This window comes from Solanum dulcamara, chromosome 9 (assembly GCF_947179165.1).
Source record: "Solanum dulcamara chromosome 9, daSolDulc1.2, whole genome shotgun sequence".
Taxonomy (NCBI): Eukaryota; Viridiplantae; Streptophyta; class Magnoliopsida; order Solanales; family Solanaceae; genus Solanum; species Solanum dulcamara.
This window is the reverse complement of record NC_077245.1, coordinates 61,556,492-61,568,651: the sequence shown is the minus strand read 5'-3', so window position 1 is coordinate 61,568,651 and position 12,160 is coordinate 61,556,492. Positions and strand designations below refer to the sequence as shown.

At 35.0% G+C, this 12,160-nt stretch overlaps 1 protein-coding gene across 1 annotated transcript; it reads left to right on the top strand.

The window, feature by feature from the left end:
* Positions 1–1,076: 1,076 nt before the first annotated feature.
* LOC129902963 (probable E3 ubiquitin-protein ligase BAH1-like) lies at positions 1,077–11,938 on the top strand. Its single transcript, XM_055978425.1, has 6 exons — positions 1,077–1,434; positions 8,907–9,151; positions 9,228–9,476; positions 9,567–9,704; positions 11,339–11,397; positions 11,540–11,938. Exons 1-6 carry the CDS (start codon positions 1,236–1,238, stop codon positions 11,643–11,645), a joined length of 996 nt encoding a protein of 331 aa, XP_055834400.1. The 5' UTR covers positions 1,077–1,235; the 3' UTR covers positions 11,646–11,938.
* The last annotated feature ends 222 nt before the right edge of the window (positions 11,939–12,160 follow it).

The following is a 12,160-nucleotide window of genomic DNA, read 5'->3' as shown; positions in this document are numbered from 1 at the left end:
GTACTTTTTTTAAAGATGCACTATACAAGAACTATGAGATACTTTTGTATAAAATTTGATATGTTAATTTTTAAGTCAACTAAATAAATGACATTTAAGATTAATAATGTTCGAACATCTACTCTAACTTCATTCATCAAAGATTAAAAATTAGTTAAGTTATTCTTTTTCTTTTTATACTAAAAGAGTCTATCTTATTATCACGGCAAAGAACTTGATAATATGTAAATTTACATGCGTAACTTCTATTAATAGCTTTGTGAAATAATTATTATTATACTTTGTGTGAATATAAAAAAGAGCCTATCTTATTATGACTGCAAAGACGTTGATAATATGTAAATTAACGTGTGTAACTTCTGTTAATAGCTTTGTAAAATCATCATCATCATCATAATAATAATAATAATAATAATAATAATAATAATTATTATTATTATTATTATTATTATTATTATTATTATTATTATTATTATTATTATTATGCTGTTTATGAATTTAGGAATACTAAAATGTATTCATAACTCGAAAACTGTTGACCAAGAGGATAAAACTAGAAAACATTGTATGAGATTTAGCATAAAGAAATTAAAACAAATGCCTATTTTTTTTTCCCAATAAATGTCAGTTGCCATTAAAACAAATGCCTATTTTTTCAATAGATGTCAGTTGCCATTTGCCAAGTAACTTTTTAAGGTGAGTGAAGTAATATCAAGTTTCCAATATTATTTTCTAGACTGAAACTTTTGAATTTTAACATTTTTTAAAATAAAAAAGTAATTGTTATAACAATTCTTTGAAAGCATAATTATTTTGCTAATGCTTAATTTCATAAACTTTTTGGTTAAGAATATATTACTTAAAATAAGCTAAATGATAATTATATTTTTCAAAAGATAGTTAAATTAATATAATAAAAATAATAATTTTTCTATGATTTTATTTTTCTCTAAGATAGTTTGCCATCGCACAATTTAGAGAAATTAGAGACACGTGCATGACATGCAATAAACCGTTTGTTGATTTCCTTGGAAAATAAGGAATAAATAAAAACCTAAAAGGAATGAGCAGAAAAATTTGAATTTGAAACAAAAAGAAAAGATTATTTCTCAGGTTAAACATATAACCCACCCACTATATATAACAAAGAGTATTTTCTATAACGATCTTCGATTTAGGGAAATATTCTGAATTATTATATTTATTGGGTTGGGTTTGGGAAAAATTAATTAATCATGAAGTTTGGAGAAACTTTCATGGAGTATCTACAGGCGGAAGAAGGTTCAGACAAATTTTCTCCGCATGTCGAATACAAAAGGCTGAAAAAGGTTCTCAAGAGTTGCAGGGCTTGTAGGGCTGCTTTGAAGGAATCCAATTCCAATGGAGAACCACATGATGATCATCATCAACCTTGCCAGTTTGAATCTTGCCAATGTACCTATTTCTTTTCCCTTTTTTTTTTCAATTTTTTTTAAATCAATAGTAGCACATTGGAATTTGTTTTTTTTTCTTTTTTTGTTTCTGCTGTTGCTGTTATGTTGATTTATTCTATTCCTCGAATTTGATTTTCATATACACAAATGTTAACCTGCTAGCTTGTATCCTTATTAAATTATAGCTTGCCGTGAAACTTTGTGGTTTTTACCATTTGTTTCTCCTGTTTTCAACAAATTTTAAAAGTGATAGAAAAATAAATTTCTATCACAAATAAAATATAGTGAAATAAAGATTTTATTGATGAATATTTGTGAGTACAATTTTGTTCCTTTCTTGATTGTTCTTCTCTCTAATTTTTCTTCGTGATTATTTCTCGAAAATAGGATAATTTGGACCTCCGTACGATGTATTTGATCGCAAAGAATGTTAAGTTGCGGCTTTGACAAAGGCAGTATTTGATGCTTTGATATCTTTTTTTGAATATCTCAAGAGTTTATGGGATTTCAAAATGCCTATTCAAGGGAATATGTTACCCTTTTATATAGGGGTGACATAGAGTTTAGGGTAGAGTAGCCTCCATGAACCCTAACAAAGATTGGGCTTGTCTTGTAGAGTCCCACAATTTTTTTTCGATGGCTACATCTCCCTCATATCTTTCTTGGAGAAAAGACATGCATGTAGTTTCACTTAAGAGCAAATGCATCCTAGAGTGAATAAGCAAATACCCAATATAATCCCGCAAGCAAGTGGGGTCTGTGGAGGGTGGTGTATGCAAACCTTACCCTTGCCTTGTGAAGACAAGGAGATTGTTTCCCAAAGACATTGAATAAATGAATAAAAATGCAAGGAAATTGTCGTGACTTAATGTAACTAGCGGAAGGTTTCATATTAAGTATCACATATAATTATTGTCAGAAGATGGCTAACCTCACATATTTGAGTACAATTTTGTATTCATGAATTGGTTACCTTGAACTTAGAATGTGAAGTTAGCTTAACCTTTCTGCTGCTGCTGCGTAATAACTCCTTCATTCTCACAAATTGGTATATGAGGCATTTCAAAATTGAAACTGGAATCTTTACTTGGTACAAAATTCTAGGGAGATTTTTTATGGGATAGACCTTTGATCATTTTCTTTTATATGTTCGGAAAGTGTAAACAAGGACGATATGTTTTTTATGAGGTTATGTATGATAGTGAAAAAGTGATGGGAAAAGAGGGAAACAAGATATTGCATAGATTTAAAGAAATAAAACATTTTAGACCTCTAAATAGGCTTAATGTTGGAAATGAGAGTCCTTGTAATTTGAGAGATGATATTTCAATTGATGCTCGACCAAAACTTGCTTAACTTGGCCCGTCGAAGATTTTGGCTAGTAGCTCTTTACAAGGTAATGCTTTGAGTCACCCCTCCATAGAAAGAGCAGAATAAAATCATATAGTTGTATGTTATAGATTAGTTAATAGAGAACATCCAATAACGAACACTAACACTTCAAATGGGGTTGTGTTGATACATCGATTTATCAATTACACCGGGTACATGCTTTGTTCATCCAAGCTGGCAGAGCTAGGTTCAAGATAGAGAGGGAGAGTGTTTCCATTTCTTTGATGCACATGACTTTTCCAAATATAATGATACTTCATTTGAAGGCTATTTATGAGTAACCCAATCTGGAGCTCTATGTTTGAGGATATTTGCAATCTGCTCTAAAGGCTTTTAGAGAAGGAAGAGAAAGTAGGTGCTTTTTTGGGTACTAGTCTCTCTGCATGTGCATTGCATGCGTAGTTCATGTTATTTTTTTCCGAATCTATATACATAAAGTATTTAATACATAGAAAGATATTTTATTTAGCTATATGATAAATGTCGATAGATAGCACTCTTGCACAACTCTATCTATGTTTTAGCCATTACACTTTCAATTAAACTTTGATATATTTCCTTTCTAAAATTATTTTTTAGTAGATAATGTTGAAAGTCACATTCTTTAATAAGCTTTAGATTCTCTATGATCTTCGGAAAATCAAAAGTTAAGCTCTTTAATCGAGATTCAACCCACTAAGTGGCCATAAAATTTTGTTATAAAATAAACAACAACAACAACCCAGTGAAATCCCACAACGTGAGGTCTGAGGAGGGTAAAGTGTACGCAGACCTTACTCCTACCAAGGTAGGACGACTGTTTTCGAAAGACCCTCGGCTCAATAAAAGCATAGAAAGAGGTTAGATAAGGCATATATGGAAAAGCAAATAACGAGAGCGACAGAGATAAAATAGAATAATCAAAGTACAGAAAGTGATAGATAATAATAGAAATCAGAGCACAAGAAATTATAGTGCGCTAATGCGCCTACTAATAGGGAGGAATAACGAGACTATGTACTAGCCTTCTACCCTAATGTGGGTCCTCCACATCCTCCTATCTAAGGTCATGTCCTCGGTAAGCTGTAACTGCGTCATGTCCTGTCTAATCACCTCTCCCCAATATTTCTTCGGCCTACCCCTACCTCTCCTGAAACCATCCATAACCAACCTCTCACACCTCCGCACTGGGGCATCTGTGTCTCTCCTCTTCACATGCTCAAACTATCTCAGTCGCATTTTCCGCATCTTGTCTTCCATCTAGGCCACGCCTACCTTGTCCCGAATAGCCTCGTTTCTAATCCTATCGCTCCTGGTATGCCCACACATCCATCTCAACATTTTCATCTCGGCAACTTTCATCTTTTGAACATGAGAGACCTTAACTGGCCAACACTCCGCCCCATATAACATAGCCGGTTTAACCACCACTTTGTAGAACTTGCCCTTAAGTTGTGGTGGCACCTTCTTGTCACATAGCACATCAGAAGAGAGCCTCCATTTCATCCACCCTTCCCCAATATGGTGTGTGACATCATCGTCAATCTCCCCGCTGACTTGCATGATAGACCCAAGGTACTTGAAACTACTTTTCTTTTGGATGGCCTGGTCACCAAGCCTAACTTCCGCACCAACCTCCTGAAATGTCTCACTGAACTTGCACTCTAAGTACCTCTATCTTGGTCCTACTGAGCTTAAACCCTTTAGACTCTAAGGTATGTGTCCAATCCTCCAGCTTAGCGTTAACTCCACTACGAGTCTCATCGATCAGGACTATGTCGTACGCTCAAAGCATACACCATGGCACCTCACGTTGAATTTATCACGTCAATCCATCCATCCCCAAGGCAAATAAAAATAGACTGAGAGCTGATCCTTGATGCAACCCCATCCCGACTGGAAAGTGCTCTGAGTCCCCTCCTACTGTCCTTACCCTAGTTTTGGCACCCTCATACATGTCCTTGATCACCCTAATGTACGCCATAGGTATACCTTTAGCCTCCAGACATCTCCATAGTATCTCTCGTGGAACTTTATCGTAAGCCTTTTCTAGGTCGATGAATACCATATGCAAGTCCCTCTTCCTCTCCCTATCCTGCTCCACCACTCTCCTCATAAGATTGATGGCTTCTGTAGTTGAGCGTCCCGGCATAAATCCGAACGGGTTCTTTGAAATAGACATGCCTCTCCTGACCCTCATCTCCACCACTCTTTCCCACACTTTCATAGTATGGCTTAGAAGCTTGATACCTCTATAGTTGTTGCAGCTCTGGATATCCCCAGTGTTTTTGTATAGGGGGATCATTACGCTTGACCTCCATTCTTCGGGCATCGTTGCCATCTTAAAGATGACATTGAATAACCTAGTCAGGCATTCCAAACCTACCGAGCTCGCACTCTTCCAAAATTCCCCAGGAATCTCATCAGGTCCGGTCGCTCTTCCCCAGCGCAACCTACGAACAACACTCTTAACCTCCTCGACCGTAATACTCACGCAACACCCAAAATCGTGACGCCTCCCTATATGTTCCAAATCTCCCAGTATAATCTCTCTGTCCCCTTCTTCATTCAAGAGTTTATGGAAGTATGACCCTCATTTATGTTTAATGAGGGTCTCCTCTACCAATACTTTTCCATGCTCGTCCTTAATGCACTTCACTTGACCCGAGAGAGAATTGTTGATAGGACATAAATTTAAGCAGTGGAATGCAGAAGGCACAATCTTTAATTAGGAAAAAAACTCAATGTCGAAGAAAATGTAATACTTTTTGGAAGTTTGTTTTGAAGTTTTGGTTTCAAAAGACTCAAAAATGTTAGATTGTTTTAAAATTAGCTTTCAACAGTGACAACACATTTACCCGACCAAATTACTGCCCAAGCCCACAATGTATTTATGCATTTTTCTTCAGTGTTGGTAATGAATGGTAGTGAAGAAGTAATAAGCATAAGGTTAGGAAGAGTGGTTTTTGTTTAACGTTGTTGGCTGCTGGAATCACATTTAATGAATACATTCTTCATTTCTAAACCAAAGGGTGTCTCCAATTCATGGAGGGAAGTTAGTTACTAATCATAGGAACACAACTTTTGGCAGAAAATACTTCAGAATATTAACGTGATGTTTTTATTTTTTATTTTTTATTTATTTTTATATGTAGGACATTAAATTATTTAAAAGAATATTTAGGTAATTCCATTTTTTAGTTTAGGAGTTTTTACTTTTATGGTAAGATACGTAGAGGTATTTTTTGTTAAATTATTTAGAATGAGGAGGTAATACAAGAATTTTCCCTATGCTCTAACTTAAATGTATATTTATTTTTTATTGTCTCCATTAAGAGGTAGAGAAAATCAAAGGTGTTAATAAAATCTAGCTTGAGAATGAACAAAAAGGTGGACAGTTGCGGCTATATATATAACATTAACATGATTTTTAAAGATAGTATATTTTTTTCACAAAAATCTTTAAAATACTTTTCTTCGTATGTAACTCACTCAAATAAGTTAGAGTGGACCTAGAAACTGAGAATATTATAATATTCATGAAAAAAAATGAAGTAACACCAATATCAATAAATAATAAATTAGTTATACTAATGAGCAAGGGTGGATTTATAGGGTAGTGAGGGGGCTCTCATGTAATAAATTACACGATATCTATAAGGTATTTTAATTTTTTTTATATCTATATATATAGATTTTGAACCTCCAAAACATAAGATTAGAGGTTGACTTAGTGGTTGAGGGATTAAAAATCCACCTTGAGGTTCCAAGTTTGAATCTCAAGCACTACATTCTTATTTTTGACGCCACTGCTAATAAGCAGCTTCACACATAACGAAAAGTTGAAAACACTGAACTTATCGAAGTGTTGAGAATACCCGTCATTTGTTGAAATGCACGTAATTAATAGAGCTAGATCATTCTGTCTATGTATAATGTATATAGAAATTACCTTATAAGCTATGCTTAATATGGTGACATATTAATACGATAATAAACTTAAGAGTTTGATTTTTCTCTTTTCCTCGTTTAAAATAAAAATGAGCTCGTCCCTGAGTAGGAAAGCTATAATTGACAGTTTCGGGTACACAATTGGAATAACCAGGAACAAAGATTAAAATAAGCAAGGAAAATGACAATGATATATGGGATATAAAGCATAAATAATTAATATTTTGTTACCTGAAGACGTATGGTGCCTTTAAAAGTTGTTGTCTCACAGGTTAAAAAAGAAGAACAACAACTAATTTGGAGAAGCTATTCCCGATCTTTGGGTTGTCTTGATCAAGACAAGTTCTAGTATGAGTTGAATGTTTGTGGCTATTGACCAAGGAGTGTGAAGCAATAGGATTTTCTTTTATAAATAAGATATTTAAATTATTTAGAAAGGTATGTTGGTAATTTAAACTTTTAGCTTAAGACATTCCCAATTTTAATATAATATATATGTAGGGAGATATGATGCTTCACTTCTGCTGGTTTCGTCACGTCTTTTCTTGAGACTTTCTGGGATATTGCAGAGTCCACTTAAAAGACTATTTGAGGATATTTATGGTGTTGAGTGTGTTAGGAATGATGTATCAACTCTACTTTGATCTGGCTTGTTCAGAGGTAACTCAATTCTGTACGAACAATGTGTCTTTGGACCTACAACCTTGGGTTCAGAAATTTTTTGTGTTATATAGGCAGAAACTTGATGTGTCATGGTTGATAGTGAGTTGGTGGATAATGTTAGGAATAAGGATGAATCAACTGTTATATTCAAAATGGACCTCGAAAATTCCCGTGAGAGGGGTTAAAGAGGCTTTCCGGATAAGGTGATGGGCAGAAGAAGGGGGTGATAAATGCAGAAGGATTGCTAATAGTTCTCTCATGATGACTAATGGAAAGCATATGTTCTAATTCTATGCATCTCTACCTCTTTTATTGCTTATGTTGATGGTGTATGTAGCTGCAAATTTCTCAGGAGGACCAAAGAGGGGACTGTAGGATGCTGGGGAAACGGTAATTACTTCAGGTTTGCAATTTCGCGGATGTAGCCATCTAGTCCTCTTTCTTATGATTGGAGCATCTTTATGAAAATTATTGTTTCTTCATGTCATGATGTTGTCAAACATGGGCTTTGAGCAGTTTCAAAGACTGAATATATGAGCAGTGCAACACTGAATAACTATGCAATTGATGATTCCATTACATAGGCCTGGAGAGTGAGGGCTTCTAGAAAGTATTTTCGGAATCATGGCGGATCTAGGGGCTGGAGGGTGTTCACCCGAACCCCCTCGGAAAAAAATTACACTATATACATTAAGTAGTTTTTTTTTCTACATTTGTAGACTTTGAATCATCTGAACACAAGAGATTTGGCTAAGTGGTTTAGGGGTACAAAATTCACCTTGAAGTTCCAAGTTCAACTCTCTTGTGCTACATTTTTAATTTTTGGACCCCCTTAATGGAAGTACGGGATCCGTCGTTGTTTGGAATAAGTCACTGCATTTCCGGGAAAAGCATTTGGAAACACTCTGGTTATTTTATTTTAAGCTATTGAATAAACTTATACCAATATTGTGAATATTTGTATCTTTTCGAAAATGAAGATGCGTCCACACTACAGAATTTTCAGCGAGTGTACCATTAGGTAAAACTAAGTCAATTTTAATACCCTAAAAGCTCCCTCTAGAGGCTGACCAAATGTATCTTCAGGAATTGAAGTCAAAGTTGAGAAAATATATATGTTGCCTATATTTTCGTTTCTTCTTCGATATCAGTTACAAGTTATACCAGATGGTATTGTCCATTTTCAATGGGGTAGCTTGTAAGAGTATTCTCTCTGTTGCTATATCCAGAAATAGGATCTTGCTGCAGCTAATGAGTATTTTAGAACCAAAAAAAATTCTTTGATTTTTCTCAATCACAGTCTGCATGTTCTTTTTTTTTCATTTTTGTTTATACCTTAAAATAGCATTTTAGATGTGTAATCTTTTCTCTGTTCGCTAGTTTTGCAGGATCCATATACTTCGATTTTTGGGTACCATTATATTTAACATGCTTCATTTGATTATCCTTTGTTACAGTCTCTAACTATGCACTTTTAAATTCTTCTAGTGTGTGATCAGAACTTCTTCTCTGAATTGAAAAAGGAGGCTTCTGATATAGCTGGTTGCTTCAGTTCTAGAGTGAGAAGACTTCTCCAACTTCATACTGCTCCAGGAATACAAAAATATCTGGTAACGTTGCGTCAATGTTTCAAGAATGATCAGCAGGCGATGATGCAAGAGTGCCGAATACTAATTGAATATGCCATGATGAATGCTATTGCCATGCAAAAGATTCTTAAGAAATATGATAAAGTAAGCGACTGTACTACATTTTTCTTAAGCAGATATTTTATGTGTACTCTATTTAAATAGGGACATGTTTATGTAGATTCACAGCTCTGTGAATGGAAGGAACTTTAAGTCAAAGATGCGTTCTGAACGCCTTGAGATTCTACAATCACCATGGTTGATAGAACTAGGGGCTTTGTATTTGAATTTCAATGAATCGAATGGTGGGAAGTCTAATGAGATTTTCAGCCAATTTTCTTGCAATCTCAGTGATACAGGGTCTATTATGACTTTGATGTTTCCAGATTCTGTGAAATTAGAGTATGATCTGACTTGTCCAATCTGTTTGGTAAGCACACCCCCTTTTTTTCGGTTAACCATGATATGGAATCCCTTTCCTTGACAGGATATTAATAATTCACTTGTTCATGATTTCTAGGATACGGTCTTCAATCCATACGCTTTAGGCTGTGGGCATCTTTTCTGCAAATCTTGTGCTTGCACTGCAGCTTCTGTGATGATATTCCAAGGTATTAAGGCTGCAAGTAACATGTCAAAATGTCCAGTTTGCAGAGAGGTTAGCACTGTTACACAATTTTATTTCTTTCAGTTACTTTGAGAGCATATATTATGCAGTAGCATCATTTCTTAATCCTAGAGTGCATTCTGAAAAAAAAATCTGCTTTAACTCTTCTCCTCCAACTCTGCACATATGTGGCATTCCTTTTATAATGAACGCTGGAATTTTGTAAGCTTTGGATCGTCATATAAGTATGCCTTTCCTATCTAGCAATTACAAAAAGAAAAAAGAAAAAAAAACTAAATAACAAATTTATCGAATGCAAATACCACTTGGAGTTTCTGGTTTAGCCAAGTCAAGGTTCTGGTATGCCTTCATTGTGAAGCTCAATTTGATTTTTGAAAATAAGCTTCTCGGAGAGGCTCCCTGTGTAAATATCGTCAGATATGCTGGAGTTGAATTTCTCTTTGATATTTTCTGTCTTGCTAATTTGCCTCTGAGAGCAAACATGCATTTCAGTTTGGAAAAGAACCGTGAATATCTATATGAAAGAACCTCTCAAGATGGACTCGGTTTCACGTAATTTAAAATGTATTACCAGACGAACGAGCTAATTCTTTGTTTTACCACTCTCCGACAATAACTTTTCCTCCTATTGATAGATTTCCACTCCCTACTTCTCACCACTATTATAACCACTGCCCACCATGTCCTCCTCCACCCTTTAATTATCACATGCCTCCAACCCCCCCCCCCCCCCCCCCCCTTTTTTTTTTCCTTCTGAAATGTCAAAGTATTCAAAACAGCACTAAGAGTGTGCTGGGAACTCCATAAGATGTGTGTATTGGTATGAAGAAATTGGAGAGATACTAGTGTTTGGTATGAAGAAAAATGTTTACTTGGAAAATAAGTGGGTTTCTTGCTTATTTTGTAATATTTAGTATGGTAATGAATAACAACACACTCCATATAGTTCCACAAATGGTGTCTGGGGAGGGTCAGGTGTGCATAGAACATTTGTATGTAATTGAGCAAAACACTATGGGGCAGGGTAGGGAGTGGGGGTGGGATGATCAAGGGGTTGGGGGCATTAGGTGGGTGGGAGAAGACAATATACTTGGAATGTTACTTATGAAACTTGTTTTTTGTACTTTCACGAGGGAAGTCATTTTCCTCATTTTAAGAAACTTGCTTTCCTAGAGAATATATTTCAAAGCATTCTGACCATTTAAACAAGGGGAAATTGAAAAACAGTTTTTCCTCGACACCAAGCACACCCTAAGATTGATGGGAAAAACATTAAGGATTGGAGTATTTATAGTTGAGAATTAGTGTAGAAGTGTAATTTTATAAATTTTCAGGGGGTGTTTTGGGGTTTTGATGGGCCAAACGACTGTTTTTAGCCATTAGCAACGATGGGAAACATATAAAATAATAATAATAAAATTTTAAGTATCGGTACCAGCAGCCTGTCGGGTCCCTAGTGGGCCTGCTGCCGATTGGTCCTTAAGGGGCCAGTCCAGCGGGCTTTTCTATTCCCATTACTATCCCCTCTTATTTGTGGTAAGCGTTTTCTTGCTAAAATATTTGGCTTTACATGGAAAACGTTTTTTGAAGTTTTACTGAAGCTGAACTAGTTATCCCTTGGCTCTCCAAGTAAAAGGTAAACAAGAAGTAATTTATTGTTGCAGGTTGGAACTTATGCTAATGCAGTGCATATGATGGAATTAGATTTGCTTCAAAAGAAGAGGTGAGTAACATAAAGTATTAGTATATATTTTTCCTATCAACAGGTAGCTTTATTTGTTCATTCTTTTACTAATTTATACGCTAAATTTTTCAAAGGTGACAGTAAAATGTTAGGAAATTGCTTATTTGCTTATAATTTTCAGATTTAAGCAGTATTGGAAGGAAAGACATGCTTCTGAACGAACTGAAATGGTGAAGCAATCAAAACTCTACTGGGATAACCAAACAAGATATGCTATCGGTTTTTAGATATTGTCTTGAGGTTACAGCGCGATGGAGCGATCTATTTCCTCTGAGCTCCGGTTTTTCACATTCCAGCTAAAGATCATCACCTGGTGTTTTTGTCTTATTTAGATCATTGCTAGCTACCTCATTCCTAGACTATTGGAGTTTGACAAAGTTTATAAAAGTCACCATTGTGACTTTTCTTTCTTTTCTTGCAAATTTCCTTTTTGACTCATTTAACAGATTTCAAGGTGGCGATTTTGACCTGAATATGTTCTTGTGTATTATAAATTCTTTTAAGCAATTTTTAGTCGTGATCTGGTGGCTTTTAAGTTTAACAACTACTATGCCTCCAAACAAGTTCGGTTGCGTATATGAATTCTCATTTCTTCTTCATAATTATAAATTAAGGAGAAAAGACATAAATTTCTCCCTTGAAGTTGTATCGAAAAAAAAATGTTAACAATATTATAAATAATACTAATAGTAGCAATCATAATAATTAGTTCTATATGAGTTTAAAACCTTCGTATTACCTA

Excerpts from the sequence above, each read along its gene's own strand:
- LOC129902963 (XM_055978425.1), top strand. The coding sequence starts at position 1,236 with ATGAAGTTTGGAGAAACTTTCATGGAGTATCTACAGGCGGAAGAAGGT. Across the intron at positions 9,477-9,566 it reads TGACTTGTCCAATCTGTTTG|GATACGGTCTTCAATCCATA; the intron begins GTAAGCACACCC and ends CATGATTTCTAG. Across the intron at positions 9,705-11,338 it reads AATGTCCAGTTTGCAGAGAG|GTTGGAACTTATGCTAATGC; the intron begins GTTAGCACTGTT and ends TTATTGTTGCAG.